Source organism: Cervus canadensis, chromosome 10, assembly GCF_019320065.1.
Source record: "Cervus canadensis isolate Bull #8, Minnesota chromosome 10, ASM1932006v1, whole genome shotgun sequence".
In the NCBI taxonomy this organism is placed as follows: domain Eukaryota; kingdom Metazoa; phylum Chordata; class Mammalia; order Artiodactyla; family Cervidae; genus Cervus; species Cervus canadensis.
In genome coordinates, this window is record NC_057395.1 from 41,338,309 (window position 1) to 41,358,097 (window position 19,789).

Consider the following 19,789-nt stretch of genomic DNA (forward strand, 5'->3'; position numbering starts at 1 on the left):
AATCTCCCTAATGCATAATTTATCCCCTAAAAGGGACAACAGAGATCAGCCTCCCATGAAAACTGCTGCAGTTCTATTCCATCACCCTTCCTTGAAAATCAACCCAGTCTGTTCTAACCATCGGTTGCCATTTACCATTTCCAAGTAGGACTGCCTGCCATTTCTCCTCTGTCAGCCATCAGATCAAGTTGCAAAGACTGGTTGTTTCTTATCTATTAAATAAACTGAGCTGCAAAGAAGGCAATGAGTGGATCTCTTAGCATACAACTGGTATCCAGGGGGACATCCTAAGCTTTTCCACTCTGCTGCTTCCATACGTGCAGGGGAACGTCCAAAGAACATACACGAATGCATCTCCTTCTAAATACTTGCAAACGCTCTGTGAGTTACACAGCACCGAAGTGGTAGAACTGCATGAGCTGGATGAATCTTTAATGACCTGGAGTTGTCTGACCTCTGAAGCCTGCTGTAGATGACAGATACTGGGGGTACCACATACCCTGGGGCTGCTTCCCAGCCCACACCAACAGCCATCAGGGTATTCTGCTCCAGGGGGACCCCAGCCACCCTGCCTGGCCCTCTCAGGCTCGGACACACTGGCAGACTCAGCGTCGCCCTTACAAAGCCATTTTCACTGCTGTTATTCATGGCCCAGTTCCCCCAGCCCCTCTCCCACCCTACAACCGCTTTCTTTCACCTACATTTATTTGTTTCTTTATTTGGCCATGCCATGAGGCATGAGGGCTTCCCAGGTGGCGCTAGTGGTAAAGGACCTGCCTGCCAATGCAGGAGGCGTAAGAGACATGGGTTCGATCCCTGGGTCGGAAAGATCCCCTATAGGTAGGCTTGGTAACCCACTCCAGTATTCTTGCCTGGAGAATCCCATGGACAGAGAAGCTGGCAGGTTACAGTCCACGGGGTCGCAAAGAGTCGGGCACGTCTAAAGAGACTTAGCACACACGCATGCATGCAGCATGATTTCCTCTGCCAGTCATAGAACCTGCGACCCTGCCGTATGAGTGGTCTTAACCACTGAACTTCCAGGCAAGTCCCTCATGCACCTACTTTTTTTTTTTTTAATTTTTTTTCATTAGTTGGAGGCTAATCACTTCACATTTCAGTGGGTTTTGTCATACATTGATATGAATCAGCCATAGATTTACACGTATTCCCCGTCCCAATCCCCCCTCCCACCTCCCTCTCCACCCGATTCCTCTGGGTCTTCCCAGTGCACCAGGCCCGAGCACTTGTCTCATGCATCCAGCCTGGGCTGGTGATCTGTTTCACCAAAGATAATATACATGCTGTTCTTTTGAAATATCCCACCCTCACATTCTCCCACATAGTTCAATAGTCTGTTCTGTACATCTGTGTCTCTTTTTCTGTTTTGCATATAGGATTATCATTACCATCTTTTAAAATTCCATATATATGTGTTAGTATACTGTATTGGTCTTTATCTTTCTGGCTTACTTCACTCTGTATAATGGGCTCCAGTTCATCCATCTCATTAGAACTGATTCAAATGAATTCTTTTTAAAGGCTGAGTAATATTCCATGGTGTATATGTACCACAGCTTCCTTATCCATTCATCTGCTGATGGGCATCTAGGTTGCTTCCATGTCCTGGCTATTATAAACAGATGCACCTACTTTTAAACCCTTTCTTGCTTCTAACTCAGCCAGAGATGATAAAATTTATTTAACTCCTCCCCCTCCCTTTCTTTCTTCAGTTGTTCCCCCTCCATCTTCCCTCCCTGAGTCAGCCCCAGATCCACTCAACAGTCTGCAGCACGGTAGTCATACAAAGGGCTCACCTCCCTGGAAAATATCCCTGGTCCTGGGTTTAAATGAGAACCAACACAATAGGAGTGTTACTCTATACTGTTGTGTTGGAGGCACACACAATTTGGGTTACATTTAGAACTGGGTAGGATGTTGTGGGCTGGAAGAGAAAAGAAGCCCAGTAGCCAGATCTAATGTTTCTGTCTTACAGATCTCAAGTATACAATCCATCCTGTGGCTGGTTCAGTCTGTCTTGTAGTGTCAACTTCGTAGTGAACAGCAGGTAGAAGTACATAGTAGGAAAACCCGGCCAGAGTGAGGGTGTCTGCAGTAAACATTGAGAGGACCCAAAAGGAATGCTTAGTCAGTCTCGGGTCAGCAAGCTGATAAAGCCTAAACATTCTTCCATACATCTGGCCAGGAAGCATGTTGTCCTACTTGTTGTAGAGAGACTCTGTGTGGAGCCCCACGGTGGGCAGGGTAAGCCTGAAGTCCACCCCTGAGTAAGTGATGCAAGGAAGGCAGGTAGAGACAATCTTGGATCCTTGGAAGCCTCACCTGGCTGGAGGCTGGATCCTCTACTGGGGCCCAGACACGACCACAGCCACAGCCCAGCCCAGGAGGGCTTTAAGAGCCCTAGTTACAGGACTTCCCTGGTGGGTCCTGTGTTGGGAATCCTAGTTTTCCACTGCAAGGAGTGTAGGTCCAATCCTGTGTCAGGGAACTAAGAGCTTACATGCCATTTGGCATGGCCAAAAAAGGAAAAAGAAATAAGTAGTTTCTAAAAAGTTTTAGTTCCACCTCATCCATGCAAGTAAAATTATTCTGATAAATATAAGCAATCATATTTTTTACCTAGATTGATTTGTCCTGAAATGAATACATTAACAATCAAACTCTTATCTGCTGGGTTTTTTTTCCTGGGGATTCCCCAAAGTATAAGACTTTGCTTCTCCTATGAATTGTCTTCATACTTATATTTTTACTTTTAGTTTATGAAAAAGTTACAGGCATTTGCCTGAAGCCAATGTTATTGATAACAATTCTGTTATTGTTACTGATAGTAATAATAATAAGGGCTTGTGTATTAAAAATGCCTACCTTTGGGCCTGATATATCAGAGTCGTGAGATAAACAGGAATTGAATCTAAAAATTTTTTGCAAAGTAAAAGTTGGAAATGATGCAGAAATAAGTCACAACTGCACAAAGATAATGGAAAGAATAATCCACTCCCTGCCTCCCACTCTGGAGTAGGAACGCTTAAAAGCTGAAGGACTGAACTGGCAAAGAGTAATAGGCTGACTTCATAACATTGGGTTTTGTGATATTCATGGAGGGATGTGATTTGACCTGTGGCTTGTTATTTAGGTAGTAGAAAATTATAATGGGATTCTACTCTGTTTTGTGGGATAGGACAATGTAAATAAATGATCAGTAAAACATGTTTAGATGAAAATTTTAGATGACATCACATAGGCCTCATGTAGGCATAGGCACACACAGAGTCCTGTGCCCAATGTAACTGTGATTTTGGAATGTTATTCAATGAACACACACACATACACATCCGTGCTGTGGACCGAATGTGCTTCACCCCCTTGGGCATGGGTTTGGCCGCTTGACTTGCTTTGGTCAAGGGAACCTTAGTGGCTGTTTCCAGGAGAGCCTTGGAAAGTATCTGAGCAGTCATGCCTGCCCTCCTGCACAGCTCCCTAAAGAGAATATGCCTCAGGTTGCTATTGGTCCACAGAGGCTGAGAGAGGCATGGTGGTACTGACTTGACCCCAACCATAGCTTGGATCCATAGCAGCCAGCATTTGTCAGCCTGCAGACCTGTGAGCGGACCTACCACAGGCTTATTTTTTTTTGGCATTGAGTTTGAGGGTAGCTTGTTACACAGCATTATTGTGACAATAGCTGACAGTTACAATAACCAAAGTCTCATGTTTGGGGGAGGTGTTTCAAACTACATTAAAAGACAAACTAGAAGATAACTATTTAGAAGTTAGCATACATATATATATATATATATATAATTTAAATAGATTTAAATTAAGTAGACATCTAATTTAAATAGGTTTTATGAAACGTATTATCTTTTGAAGTCCTCAGACTCTCCAGCTGCCTACAATCTGTGGGCAACCCTGGCTAAACATACAGCCCTCTAATGACCCCAGCAGCCTGGCATTGCTGGGGCTTCTGTGAGCCTTTCTGTGTAATGAAGAAACAGAATAGTTGCTAAAAGCCTACATGAAGGAGAAACTGGAAAAATAATGAAACTCTGAGTTCCATGGGGCCTAAACGCTTAATCTGTTTCATGGGAAGTGAACGTTGTTTTCACATGCATATTTAAAAGAAGGTACGTGTAAATCTATGGCTGATTCATATCAATGTATGACAAAACCCACTGAAATGTTGTGAAGTAATTAGCCTCCAACTAATAAAAAAAATAAATAAATAAAAGAAGGGACAGAGGACCTCAAATTTGGACAATGTGAGGTTCAAGTTTTGGCTCTCCTGGTGGACTACTTCTTCGTTGTGTCAGACCTCCAGGAGTCACGTTTTGCAGCAGGTGGGTACCTCAATAATTTAAACAAAACGTTGGCTCTTTCGGCCAAGGAAAATGCAGCTTACCCAGGAACGTCACACTAGTGAGTCTGAACGGGGAGGTGATCAGAGCCTCCAGATCAGAATGTCCTAGGGAAGGCAGGGAGGAAGGGCCCTGCCCCTGGCTTCTTTCCCCGTTGGGGAGTAGGGGAGGACTTCCTAGAAGCTCTGCAAAATGCCTGAAAGCGATTCCAGTTCCTTTTCTTCTAGACAAGTAAGATAAGCCATTATACCTCCTTTCAGTTTGATTTTTGCATAATTTATTCCACAAAATTGAGTAAATACACTTGCCATTTATTTTGTCTCTTAAAATTCCTCTTCATATCATTTCACAAACAGAAGGAAAAAGAGAGGTAAAGTTTTGTGGTAAAATTGTTACAGCTTGCCTGAAATGTGAGTCCACAGCAGTTTCTTTCTTTGTGAAGAGGTAATATTGCCAATTCGATGTCAAAAATAGCATATGAATAGCACATAATACATTTCACTCATATAATAGGATCATTGGTCTTAAAATTTATATCATTATCAGAAGAGCATATGTAATTACTTCCGTAATATTTTTAAGAAATATAAATAAATTATATCATCAAAGTGCTCTCACACAGTAGAAATCTTTCAAGATTATTTTATGATTTTATTTTTCCTCACCAAAAGAATACCCATCAATCTCTCGCTAGGTCTTAGCACATTAAATTGTAAAACTCAGGATTTGAATCTTTATAAAATTATCTGTTGCAAAGCAGAATGTTCTAGTCTTTCGTTCTCAAAAAAAAGTTTCCTTGAACTAAACACAATTCAACAATTAAATGATGAAATATCCATACCATCATGCACATGACTAATTTTTTTTAACCATTGTCCTGTTCATGACTCAAGAAGAATTTGCATTTATTGCAAACTTTTGCCATTTTTCCCCCTTAATAAGTATAGCAAATAGGGGACAAAAACAAGATAAAAGGTTTTATTCTTGACCGTTTCATTTAGCATAATTTCAACTTTCAAATTATAGGAACATAAATGAATATCCTACTTGTGTGTTAAAAGTACTTGACTACTTTGTGGGATGTTGTGTGTCCATTCTTTGCTAAATTATCTTGGTTGCCGTTGCTAGGTAACACTGCTAGCTTCCCACAGCTGAAAAAAAATAAGAGGGTTGAGGGAGCAATTCAGCATTATTAGCATTTGACTAATAAGGTTATTGGTTGTTGTTTTTTTTTAAGCTATGTATCTTAGCAATTTGCCCCCTTTTCTAGGGAACGTCATCATCTATGGGAACTCAATTGACACATACACCACTGTGGAGACCCTCTTGAACCTGGGCGTCAGGGGCTCCTGCATCCACCTGGTACAACACCCACCCACGTCCATCATCACCTGCATCAACGACTGCGCAGTGGAGGGTGCGATAGAGGATGCACTCCAGGCCGCAGGGGTGACCGTGTACCGGGACGCGCTGCTGGCTCAGTGGAACAACGGGATGTACCCGGACCCCATCCACACCGCCAGCTTCACCACGCCCACCAAGCCCTTCCAGCTCCCCTGCTCCGTAAGTAGGTCCCCGGAACCTCACTCACCACCTTGGGAGAGCTATAGTCACAGTTTCCCTGCCGCACCCTCTCCAGCCCCTGCAAACTTTCAGAGTTTCTGTTGCTACATAATGAGTAGCCCAAACCGAGTGACCTAAACCAACAGCAGTCATTCCTGAGTCTCTCTCGTCCCAGGGTGGGACCCAGCTCATCGGGCAGGAATCCCTAGAGGTCTTACCTGAGGATGAAAGGGGACTGGGTAGGGCTGGAGCCATCTAGAAGGTGTGTCCACCCGCTTCTCCGGCTGCTGGTGTCAGATCAGGCTCAGGTGAGATGCTGATCAGAACAATCATAGATGGCCCCTCCATGGGACTGAGCTTCTCCTCAGCATGGTGACTGGTTCCAAAAGCACTGGGACAGAGACAGAGGGGATCAAGAGAGAGACCGAGATAGAAACAGAGAGAACCAGAGAGAAACAGACAGATGGAGACAGAAGCAGACAGACAGAGAGCCAGAGATACAGAGAGAGAGATAGAAACAGAGATAGAAACAGACAGAGAGATGATAGAGACAGCGACAGCATCCCTCCTTCCGTGACCTAGCCTCATACATCAGGCGACATCCTGCCACCACATTCTGAGTCCTGGAGGCAGGTCACTGAGGCAGCCCACATGCAAAGGAATGGGAACTGGATCCCCCTCCTGCTTGTGGATGGACTGTCAGGATTTGAGGACTGCCAGCTCCCATATTTCGGCCACCTGATGCAAAGAGCTGACTTATTAGAAAAGACCCTGAGGCTGGGAAGGATTGAAGGCAGGAGGAGAAGGGGACAACAGAGGAAGAGGTGGTTGGATGACATCACTGACTCACTGGACATGAGTTTGAGCAGACTCCGGGACTTGGTGATGAACAGGGAAGCCTGGCGTGCTGCAGTCCATGGGGTTGCAAAGAGTCGGACACGACTGAGCGCCTGAGCAGCAGCAAGCCCCACTGTGAGCAAGTCCCGGTGTCATGCTACCCTCTTGCAGTGCATTCCGTCCCCTCCTCACAACAGCTCTGTCACAGGAAGCACCCCCACTTTACAGACAGAACACGGTGACTCCCCATCAGCTTAAGATCTAACCCAGGCTAACAGGCCCTCAAAGTGTACGCCGTGTTGACCTCCCAGGATTCTGGAAACAGCTACAGTGGTTTTTTCCCTGTGGAACAGGGACTTAGAACAGCTCAGCTCACAGCCTGTTTGGGAGACGAGCGGAAGCCAGGAGGAAGAGGGGAAGGGGCCAGTCGATGCGCCAGAGAAGCAGGAGACCCCTGAGGAGGGGGCTGCGGTCAGAGTGAGGGCTGAAGTCATGGGGGTCAAGGGGGTGTCGGGGGTTGGGATGAAGGATACCAGCAGCCTCTGGTGGGCAGACCACCTGGGGGAGGCCCGCGGGGGCTCATGGGGGTCCATTACCTGGCAGTAAGGGCTGGTGGCCTAAGTCAGGGCTTCTCACCCCAGTGCTCTTACAGGTGGGTGCCGTGACCCGCGTCCCCCAGAACCCAGACAGGAGGAGCTCAAGGCAGACCACGTGTCAGAGGAGCTTCCCTACCTCCTCTCATTTCATTCTGATAACCCAGGGGATTCTGCATTCTGCTCCTCAAGAACATTCATTCTTTCCTTCGCTCTGCAGAGATTTACTGGACACCTACTAGGTCTCAAGCTTGGTCCTAAGCGTGAGGGATATAGCAGTGAAAAATAAAAAGTTCTTAGTATTTTAATAGAATAGTGACACCAACTACATATGTATGTCACAATACCTATTTAAGAGAGGAAAAATCAAGATCTTCTCATTGAAAGTTTCCTCCCATAATGATGATCCTGGAAGAGGTGTGCCAAGTGTACCCTGGGGGAATTCTGGGGGTGAGTGAGTACACACCCTGCCTAGGGAGCACAGGTACGAGAAGACCTTCCCCAAGTATCTGACTGAATACAGGGTCTGTAGCAGCCCCCACCAGCCTTCACTCTCCTGTTAGGTCAGAACTAGAATCAAGGCAGACACCTTGCAGATAGATACTCTCAACCACCTTGATCCAGCATGCCTTCCTACCCAGACTTCCCCCTAAAGTAATGAGTCAGACTGTGGCCCACTGTCCTTGGGTCCTGTCTCCTGCTCCCCCCTGCTCTGCTCTGCACCATGAGCAGTGGCCTCTGCAGGGTACCCTCCCAGCTGTGTATCTCCCCACCCCGCCCCCAACCCCGCAACTCTCATCTGTGTTTGGCCAACAGTAGGCACCAGCTGGAGATTCCCAGTTGGCACTAGTGGTAAAGAACCCACCTACCAATGCAGGAGATGTAAAAGATGTGGGTTCTATCCCTGCATCGGGAAAATCCCATGGAGGAGGGCACGGCAACCCACTCCAGTCTTCTTGCCTGGAGAATCCAGTGGACAGAGGAGCCCGGCGGGCTATGCTCCATGGGGTTACAAAGAGTCAGACATGACTGAGTGACTTAGCATAGCACAGGTACCGGCTGGGGATTAGAAGCCTAAAGAAGGTGAGAGATAAGGGTATTTATCCCTCCAATCATCAGCTTTGAGTAGCGTCTCTGTCAGGGCACTAGGAGACTTTTGACAAAAGTGAAAGTGAGTCACTCAGTCATGTCCGACTCTATGCGACCCCGTGGACCGTAGCCCTGTCCATGGGGTTTTCCAGGCAAGAGTACTGGAGTCGGTTGCCATTCCCTTCTCCAAGACTTTGATGGGGACAAGTATATTCACATCTCCACTGTGGTTGTGGGGTCATGGTTTGAATTATGTCCCCTGGAGAACTACGGTCCTAAGCCTCAGGACCTGCACGTGACCTTACTTGGAAATAGGATCTTAATGGTTGCTGTCAAGCAAAGAGAAGATCATCCTGGATTGGGGTGTGTCCTAAGTCTGGTAATTGGTGCCCTTATATGGAGAGAAAGATGTGATGGCAGAGAGGAGGAGCCCGTGTGCTGACGGAAGTAGAGACGGAGTGATGGCACCCGCCACCTGATCCTGAATAGCACAAATGGGCAGCAGCCGCCAGAAACGAAGACGAGGCAAAGACCTGTCTAAAGTTCTCTGTCTAGCTAGACATTTGTCAATTGTATTGATTTTTTTCCTCCCAAAGCACCAGCTTTTGAGTTTGTTAATTGTCTCTGTTGTCTGTCAGTTTTCTCTCTCATTGATTTCTGCTGTTAACAATTATTTTCTTTTTTTCTGCTTGCTTTGGCTTTACCGTGCCTTTCTTTTGCTAGTTCCTTGAGGTAGAACCTTAGGGCATTATTTATACAGGCATTTAAAGCAGATGTTTCTTCTAACACTCCATATTTTCAGCCAAGATGTAATATTCAATTGGCCTTATAGGAGCACATGAATTGTGTTTGAGAGGTTTGAGAGATCTGTGACTCAGAACTTGTGTTCCCAGGGACAGTGCTGGATTTGCTGTTCCAGCAATCGGTCCATTCCACCAACTCCTATGTCTCCAATGTAACCATGTTCTGAATGCCTACTCCAAAACGGTATAAAATAACACGATTTCAGTAGAAGTGCTGGTAATCTTCCAAACCCAAGAAAACAAGGGTTAGTATATTTAATGTGCCGCTTACCTGGTGGCTCAGAGGTTAAAGCATCTGCCTGCAATGCGGGAGACCTGGGTTTGATCCCTGGGTCAGGAAGATCCCCTGGAGAAGGAAATGGCAACCCACTCCAGTATTCTTGCCTGGAGAATCCCATGGACAGAGGAGCCTGGTGGGCTACATTAGTCCATGGGGTCGCAAAGAGTTAGACACAACTGAGCAACTTCACTTTCACTTAATGAAAAGTGGAAGCTTCACTGGTGGCTCAGACGATAAAAGCCTCTGCCTGCAATTCGGGAGACCCAGGTTGGATCCCTGGGTTGGGAAGCTCCCCTGGAGAAGGAAATGGCAACCCACTCCAGTATTCTTGCCTGGAAAATTCCATGAATGGAGGAGCCTGGTGGGCTACAGTCCATGGGGTTGCAAAGAGTCGGACACGACTGAGCGACTTCACTTTCACTTCCACTTTAATAAAAGGTAGATTTAACTAGGAGATAAACTGAGTATGTAGAAGAACTTTGTGCAGGTGTTGAAGGAGAATTCTGAGCATTACTGGTCCTGTTTTGCACGTACAATTTCAATTCAAATATCTCTCTGTATTTTTCTATGGGTAAGAAGTCTTTCTGTATAAATGGAAAAGGAGTAGAGGCAAAAAAAGAAAAGAGTAGACAGACAGATTCAGAGTGAGGGACTCAGAGAAATATATTTTCCTGTGGTTACTGAGTAAGGTTAAAAGCAGAAATAATTTTCTAACAGATTAGAGAGAAAGAAGCTACCTGACTGGGAGTAATTGGGAGAGGATTAGATGTCCAAGTGAACAGAGACAGGGAAAGGGGAAAAGTCCTTGCTGGTTCCCTCAGGAAGAAGAAAGAATATCACAGGGATGGTGGACTCAAGTCAAGTGCTGTCCAGTAGAACTTCCTGTGATGGTAGAAATGGTCCAGTATGGCAGCCGCTGCCATCTGTAGCTTTTGGGCGTTTGAAATAGGCCACAACTGAGGGTCTGGATTTTAAATTTTACTTACTTTTAATTAATTTAGATTTATTTATCTTAAAAATATTTATTTATTTGGCTGTGGCAGGTCTTATTTGCAACTTGTGGGATCTTTAGTTGTGGCATGCAGGATCGAGTTCCCTGACCAAGGATCAAACCGGGGCTGCCAGCGATGGGAGCTCAGAGTCTTAGCCACTGGACCACTAGGGAAAGTGAAAGTGTTAGTCAGTCAGTCGTCTCTGACTCTTTGTGACCCCATGGACTGTAGCCTGCTAGGCTCCTTTGTCCATGGAATTTTCTAGGCAAGAATACTGGAGTGGGTTGCCATTCCCTTCTCCAGGGGATCTCTCCTACCCAGGGATAGAACCTGGAGCTCTCACATTGCAGGCAGATCCTTTACCAGCTGAGCCATCAGAGAAACCAGACCACTAGGGAAGTAGCTAATTAATTTTGATTTAAATGTGTATAGTCACCTGTGATTATTGGCTGTCGCAGGCTCACTCCTGGCTCACTCCTCATTCATGCGCTGTTCTTGGGTGGAGAAGGGGTGTGGAATGGCTTTGCTTATTTAACTTCTATACGGAATACATCATGTGACATGCTGGGCTGGGTGAATCACAAACTGGAATCAAGATTGCCAGGAGAAATATCAATAGCCTCAGATATGTAGATGATACCACTCTAATGGCACAAAGAAAAGAGGAACTAAAGAGCCTTTTGAGGAGAATGAAAGAGGAGAGTGAAAAAGCTAGCTTGAAACTCAACATTAAAAAAAAAAACAAAACCTAAGATTCATGGCAAATAGGAGGGGGGGAATGGAAACAGTGACAGATTTTCTTTTCTTGTGCTCCAAAATCACTGCAGATGGTGACTGCAGCCATGAAATTAGAAGACACTTGCTCCTTGGAAGAAAAACTATGACAGACCTAGATTGTGTATTAAAAAGCAGAAGCATCACTTTGCCTACAAACACCCATATAGTTAAAGCTATGGTTTTTCTAGTAGTCATGTATGGATTTTGAGAGTTGGACCATAAAGAAAGCTGAGTGCTAAAGAATTGATGCTTTTAAATTGTGGTGCTGGAGACTTTTAAGAGTTCCTTGGACTGCAAGGAGATCAAACCAGTCCATCTTAAAGGAAATTAACCTTGAGTATTCATTGGAAGGATTGATGCTGAAGCTGAAACTCCAATACTTTGGCCACCTGATGCAAAAAGCCAACTCATTGGAAAAGACCCTGATGCTTGGAAAGAGCAAGAGAAGGGGGCAACAGAGAATGAGATGGTTAGATAGCATCACTGGCTCAGTAGACATAAATTTGAGCAAAGTCTGGGAGATGGTGAGGGACAGGGGAGCCTGGCGTGCTGCAGTCCATGGGGTTGCAAAGAGTGGAACATGACTTAGTGACTGAATAGCAACAACTAAGATAAAAATGAGTCAATTTAGCCTCTTCCACAACAACTGAAGCCCTAAAAACAAATAACTTAGACTGGCTTCCCTGGTAGCTCAGCTGGTAAAGAAACCACCTGCAATGCAGGAGACCCTGATTTGATTTCTGGGTCAGGAAGATCCCCTGGAGAAGGGAATGACTACCCACTCCAGTATTCTGGCCTGGAGAATTGCATGGACTGTATAGTCCAAGGGGTCACAAAGAGTTGGACACGACTAAGCGACTTTCCCTTTCACTTTCACTAGATGCTTTAATGACTTAACATCAATACGGAAGATGATTTCCAGATGAGTGTGAGAAAGTATTAAAATTTGGGCAGAGAATGTGGGGGTGGGGCATGCAGGTACCCTGTATATATTCACTGAATCAGTCCCTGCCCTCCCAGGGCAGGAGTTACAGGGCAGGAGCAGATGGGGTATCCTGCAAGGACAGACTTTCTGGGCTTAAAGGGCCAGGAATGGGGCAGTCTGAAGACTCAAGAGTGGACAAGGTGACCCCAAGAAGGAGCCTGGAGAGACATGTGTGTCAGACACCAGAGAGGAAAATGGAAGGAGGCTGAGAAGGAGTGATGAGTGTCGTGGAATGAGGGGCAAGTCATGTCTATGAACATAAACCTCATTACCAGGGAAAGTGTGCTCTTGTGGGAGATATTCCATCGTGCGGCATCCACTGCTGGATATCTAGATTAGCAATTTAAAAAAAAGAGTGACATTGAGTGATCTTAATTTGTTCTTCATCCCAAAGATACACACACCATTAGGACATACTCTTAGTAGATTTAGGTTTTCTAGTGTGCCCCAAATAATAAAATGGAGATGATTCAACCTCTTGGGAAGGTACAGTGAAGAATAATAACTAGGGATAATGTGTCTGTTCACTTTGTAGATGTTCTTCAGCTTCCTCGAGAAGAACGTGGATTATGAAACATTCAAAGCCTTCAATGATGCATGCTTGGTCTACGATGGCCGACTCGTGATCGACAGCAACTTCCACACCAACGACATAGCCATCAGAGCTGCCGGCCCCCTCACCAAGTTCTCCAATAGGTACTACTCAAACGAGTGGACACACAGCAACTTCAATTCCAAAGAGATCGGCTTCCAGCTGGCGGCAGCAATGCTCAAGCTCTTTGATCCGACTCTGGAGCCTGTGACTGAACCACCGGCTGACCTTGACCGACTCATCCCCATGTACAAGGGAGCCAAGATTAAAGGTGTGTAGGGGGCCACCCTCATCCCACTGCTGCAGCCGCTTGTTGGATCTGAACCAGCCAGCCCCATTTCCCATAGGCTTGTTTAGGAGGCTCCGTTGTGCATCAGTGGCTTTGCAAAGAGACGTGGGGATGAGGGCTGTCTCTCATGTTTAACTGTTTATGATGGACCCGATTCTACCATGTCAGAACTGTGATGGTCACTCTATGTATAATACCACTGAGACTAGGGGATGGTCAATAACTTGCCCAGAGGCTCCTCACCACTGGTGTGTGGGTGGTGTCCTGATATCTTGCCAAACTTTTATTCTCACTGAAAGTTGAGAGATCAGGAGAGCCTCCAAGACACGCAGGCTTCAGCCTGCCGTCTGAAATAATAAGCACAACTCTTAGCAGCTGGAAAATGGGTCCACTTTAATCCCCTCTGCTTTATTGGCTCCTAAGGAGGTCATCACTTGAGTAACACAGAATTTCCTTATATTTGGGAGACGCACCTTCTGTCAGAAAAATGCACATATTTCTAGAATTGTGTATATGTACTTCCAGAGAGTTGATGGGCCAACCCCCGTAATCATCCATGGACTCCTGGAGGGAGGGTCTGTGAACCCTAATCCAGTAGACAGAACATCAGTCTAAAGAGGCAGAAGCCCAACATCCCAGTCTTTGTGTTTATCTGCCCAGCGAGAGGTCATGATCGCCTCCTCACTCTATACAAGACCTTAGGGAGGGCGGTGGCCGTGGAAAAGGACAGCGAGTCCTGGATGTCAGAAGCTGCTCAGAGCGGGATCTGGCATGGGCTTCTGGGGCCAGCTAGAAATAGTAACCATTTCATAATCCACGTTTTCTAAAGCCTTGAACAAGGACTTTGTTGACTTTCCTTGTAACATTTAGTTTTTTTAGTATGTTGGTTACACAGTGGAGGAGGACAGAGAAAGGCCACGTTTACAAAGTCTTGGTTGGCCTTGGTAGGTGGGGTTTAGAGGGCCATGAGTTATGGGAAGTCAGGATACACAGGGTCAGCCTGGACGTCTTAGAGCATTGGTGCTTGTATTGTGTGCTATTATGGCACATTCACATTGGTTGTATTAAATGTTATCAACCCCAGGGTGTTTCTTGCTAACAGAGGCACTTTGGTGGGAAAGTTTGAGTAGCACACACCACAGCAGGTGTCTCTGGTGGTCTTGTGCTGTAGATGTAAGCCCTGCTACCCATTTGTTCACCCAACTGAAATAAAATGTCTAAAACTGGCCTTTTCCACTAGGAGGCATCCTCCCTGGGTCTTATCATTACTTGCATGTCTCCAAGCCCGCCATCCCAACCCCTTTGGAGGTACAGAGGGCCCAGTCTGATTTTGTAAGTATTTTTCCTGAGTTTCATTTTACTTTCAAATATAGCACTTTGTTTCCGGGGGTAGGGGGTGAAATTCTTAATTCACAGTTTTTAGTGTCATGTATTGGTTCTTGCATCAGAAAGCCATGGGCCAGCTGGCCTCTGAAATGGCCCCTACTCATTCCTGCCCCTTGGTATCCATGTCCATGAATGGTCCCCACCCACAATGACCAGGGCTGATGTGTGTAGCCAGCAGGATATTGCATAAATGATAGCGTGTGCCTTCCGAGGCCAGGTCCTGAAAGATCCTACAGCTTCCAACTTGCACCCTCTTGGGTCACTACTACCATATCATCAGGTCACCCGGTTGGCCCTTTGGCGGGGTCCGCATGGAAAGGGATTGAGGATTCCTGCCCCGTACATTCCACAATTTGCTAGTCGTGTGAGGAGCCATCTGTGTGAGTGGTCCTCCAGCCCCAGTCCAACTTTCAGATGATGCAGCCCTGGCTGATATCTTGACCACAAATTTTGCAGGAGACCATGAGCCAGAATCCCCTAGCTAAGCTAGTCCCAACTTCTGACTCCCAAAGACTGAGGTTGTAAAAGTTGATTGCCATTTTAAGCCATTTATTTTTTAGAGCAGTTTTAGGTTCACAGCAAAAATGTATGAGATTTCCCATACATCCCCTGAGCCTCTCATGCATAGCTGCCCCCTTATTAGTATCCCCACCACAGGGTATGTTTGTTACAACTGATGAACCAACATTGGTGCATCATCACCAGAAGCCCACAATTTACATGATGATCCACTATTGGTATTGTACATGCTGTGGGTTTGCACAAATGTATGATGACATGTGTCCACCATAGTGGTGTTATACAGACCAGGGTCCCTACCCAAAAAATCCCTTCTGTTCCACCTGTTCTTCCCTCCCTCCATCCCCTGCAACTCCTGGCAACCAGTGACCTTTTTTTTTTTTTTTTACCATAGTTTTGCCTTTTTCAGAATATCATAGAGTGGGAATCATACAGTCTGTCACCTTTTCAAATCAGCTTCTTTCACTTAACAGTTTGCGTTTAAGTTTCCTCCATGTCTTTTCATGGCTTGAGAGTCCATTTCTTCTTATCCCTGAATGGTGTGTGTGTGTGTGTGTGTGTGTGTGTGTGTGTGTGTGTGAGTGTGTGTATTCTGCTGTCTGGATGCACCAGCAGTTTATGTATCCAACTACCTCCTGAAGGACATTAAGCCACAAAGTTTTGAGGTAGCCTGTGATGTATCCATCGATAATTAAAATTATCAATGTCACCTCTGTGTTGACAACAGGCAGATTTCTGAGGGTCTGATGTCTGTCTGGACCCCCTGGCACTCCTGCTCCTCTGAATGACACTGGACAGACCATAGAGGTGAAGCGGAAGCTGCGTGTGCTTGGGGATTGCAGGGGGCGGGGGGGTGGGGTGTCTCCCAGCTTCCAGGGAACTAGAGAGGAAGAAAGGATACAGGGTGGTTGGTCAGTTGGTGAGCTCCCCAGGTAAGATCATCTGACAGTTGGTCCCAGAGTGGCGTTTGTGGTCAATCGAGGGTTTCCTTCCTGGCGTGTCATGTTCGTTTTTTCATCAGTGAGGCAATCACTGGAGGTTGCCTGCTTCCATTCCCATTTTCATATCCTGAATTTTTTTTATTTGAAGGTTAGCAATCTAACTTAAAATAAGCACACTTCCCAGATTTCCTTGAGAATGAGGTCAGCCACATGGCAGGTCCTGGCCAGTGAGATGTAGTAGAAACTGATGGAAAATTCCATCAGGAGAGCAGACTCCAGACCTCCCAGGCTTCTGGCCCCTCTTTGGGAAGTCAGAATCCCAGTGTTCCAGTTGTCTTACCATGGACTTAGAGTTGATAACTCCTCTGCTTTTCTGGGATCATTAGGGATCATATATAAAGTAACACTCCCTTCAGGGAATAAAACAGGTGCCCCATCAGTGGTGGATGTTGTTAGTCATAGTTCCAGATAAGTACTGAGACCTGGTTCTGCTGAGGAAAGGTCAGATGCCATGTGTTTAAAACTTGGTTCCCTTGGGCCTTTCCAAGATTCTTTTAGGCACGTCCCATATCCATGGTCTGATACAAAATGTTCTTTTTTTTTTTTTTTTCAAAATGTTCTTAAAGTAAGGACCATAGTCAATGGTCTCTAGTCTCTATTGCTCTGTAACAAAGCTTAGCAACATGAAGCAGCCCTTGGACTGTGCTCAGATTTTGTGGGTTAGGAATTTGGACAGGACACAGTGGGAGCAGCTTGTCTCTGCTCAGCTGGGAAGACTTAGTAGACTATTGGTAGCCCAATGATTGGGTCCTCTGACCGAAGGCTTGTCACTGACCTGGGCTGGCACAGCTCAGCCCCAGAGACTGCTGGCCAGAGCATCACACCTGGGCTGCCCATGTCACCCGGGCTTCCTCACAGCCTGGCAGCCTCTGAGTGGGGAGACTGCCTGCATGGAAGCTCAGGACTCCAAGTGCAAGGGTCCCCCCCAGCCAGCTGGACACTGCACTGCCTTTTGTGACTCAGCCTTGAAAGTCAAACAGCAGTCACTACCCCCACATCCTCTGTTGGAGCAGTCACAGCCCAGTGGGATTCAAGGAGAAAGGACAGAGTGTTCATCTCTCAATGGGAAGATAGTCAAGGTCAAGTGTAGAAGAGCATGTGGAATGGGGTACCATTGGGGCCATCTTTGAAAAGTATAGTTTGCCACTGAAGACGTAAACAGGATGCAGCTCGGATCATGAGTTTGGAGTGTGACCAAAGGACACTTTGGTCTTTGTAGATAAATACCTGGAACGAAGTAGTTTCAAACACTAGGAAATACTGGACTTGATATTGGACAGAACCAGATTCTTCGAGGACAGTGTGTGATTTCTGACATGCAATATCATTTGTTTATGAACCACGGCTCTCTCTGGGAATAAAGTCAGAGGATGCGCCAAAGGAAGTTTTAGTTAATGACAGTTTTAATAAGACTAGAACTTGAATAGCTTCTTTGGCTGGTACTGTGACAGCATTTGAGCAGGAACCCTGACTGTAATTAACCATTTTGCCAGGCCAGCCTCCTTTTTAATTAGTACAGAAGATATAAACAGATTTTTCCCCCATTTTATTCACCAAGAAAAAAAAATATAGGATGGTTCCATGGCAATCTTTTGGGGTTGGAATTAAATTTGATTAAGTAAAATTGTTGCCAGAATGGCCAGGCAGTTGCCTAAATATCACCAGTGGGTGGAGAATGGAACCGTTGGAGCAGTATTTCACTTGAGAAACTAAATTACTGTTCTCACAATGATTGTAGTACAGATGAACCTCATCAGGCTCTTATAACGTTCTCTCCTCGGGATATTTAAGTAAGAGATGCTTGAGTAATTCAGTCGGTAGCCCGACAAAAGGAAGAGAGGGGTCCCCAAGTCGTCTACATAACAAACTGATCTACAGATTCCAGTCCACATGCTTTGTTGGCTTATCCTCCATGGAATAAAGAAATTTGTCACAACAAACCCTGCCTTGGATACCACTAAATTTAAAACTGTGTGTTCATTGTGGGGCCTGAAACCTGGGTTTCTAGCACGCCGAGTCTGATTACCCCTGGGTCTTCCACTTGGCATGAATTCCAGAGGCTTGTTCCAATCTTTGTCAAAATCATAAAGGAGCTCAAAAGAATAATTATATTCAGGAAAAGATGGGAGACAAAAAAAAAAAAAAACCCACATCAGAACCAGTTACTCTGTCAAAATTTTAAATTCAAGACCTGAATATCCTAACAATTAACTCATGTATTTAAAGGGAGAAACTCACCACATCCCCAAGAATTGGAAAGCGTGCAAAACCATCACTGTTGCCTCAGAATCCCTCATGGGGTGGCTGGGCTGGAGGCTGCCTGAAGTCCTCGTTTAAGGATAAGCAGAAAGTGTTCTGGACCTCACTGGATTTTCCCATCTGCTGTGACTAGAAATGACCTAAGAAGTTTAGATCAGTCTCTCCAGCCCCACAGGGTAACTTGTGTCTGAGAAACCCATCTGTAGGTGACTTGTCTTTCATGTCAGTGCAAACTGTTTCCATGTCACAGGCCCAGGATGGCCCCCTAGTTATGTGGTCACAGTGCCAAGTCTCATTAACAGTAGTCATGGTCACTTCCAGAGTTAAGCTGAGCTGTCTCTGCATCACTGGGCCTTTCCTTCCTCCACGCAGCTGCTCTCTGAGCTCTTTAAGGGCTGAGACACACAGAGGCAACCCGCAGATTGTAATTCAACTTTTAAATTAAAAAAAAATAAGGACTTCTCTGATGGCCCAAGTGGTGAAGAATCCACCTGCCAATGCAGGGGACAAGGGATCGATCCCTGGTCTGGGAAGCTTCTACATGCCTTGGGGGCAACTGAGCCCGTAAGCAAGTACTGAACCTGCTCTCTAGGGCCTGTGCGTGGTGACGAGAGAAGCCACCGCGATGAGAAGCCTGCGCACTGCAATGAAGAGTGGCCCCTGCTCGCCGCACCTAGAGACGCCTGAGCAGCAGTGAGGACCCAGCACAGCCAAAAGTCAAATAAAGGAATAAAAATTATTTAAAAAATAAGACCAACTTGCCTCACCCCCAAATAAGCAGACCCACAATGATGCTGATGAATCATTAGCCCTCCTGAACGGAATGAACTCAGAGGGAGGGCCCATGATGCTCAGATTCTCCACCAGCAACCTGCCAGGACCCCACGGAAATGTGGCAAGACACCACCCATGGAGTCACCATGGACCTCGCTCCGAGGTGCTCAATATCCCCCACATCAGCCCCCAGATACTGGTGCTTGTGAGCCATTGTGAAAGTGGGATATTCAGTGAAAGTCTTTGCCGAGCCCAGAATATTAGTAGCCATGTGGGTGGATCTCAAGATGTGGCCCTTGGATGCCCAAGTGCTTTTCTGTAATCACTCATCATAAATAAGTTTCAAAGACAAAGAAGAGGGTCCAAGGCCTTGTGGGATCCGCTCTCCACTGAGCCCTGGGGAAACCTGGCACCAAAACTGTTGCAAGCTATGGCCAGTGCCCCCTCTCCCAGGACCACAGTCACCCTACCTGTGAGGTGAGGGGGCAGCCCTTCCCCCAGCTGCTCACGCACTTCTCCAAGGCACCCCTGACTGCAAAGGGGCCTCCAGGGGTCAACTTTGTTTGCTGGCTCATCATAGCAAAGCTATTTCTGAATTAAATACACACGGAGCTAGAGCATGATGAATGTTCCCATTATGTGCATCTCTAAGGATAAACACAAGACTTTAAAGA

The 19,789-nt window shown here is 46.0% G+C and overlaps 1 protein-coding gene across 1 annotated transcript in view; it reads left to right on the forward strand.

Annotated features, from left to right (window-relative positions):
- The window catches only part of CFAP61 (cilia and flagella associated protein 61), a 227,179-nt gene that overhangs the window by 163,059 nt on the left and 44,331 nt on the right, over window positions 1-19,789 (forward strand). Inside the window, exons 21-23 of the mRNA XM_043480559.1 lie at window positions 5,647-5,939; window positions 12,831-13,158; window positions 14,417-14,508. Coding sequence (XP_043336494.1) covers window positions 5,647-5,939; window positions 12,831-13,158; window positions 14,417-14,508 — 713 coding nt within the window. The remainder of the gene's footprint in view (window positions 1-5,646; window positions 5,940-12,830; window positions 13,159-14,416; window positions 14,509-19,789) is intronic.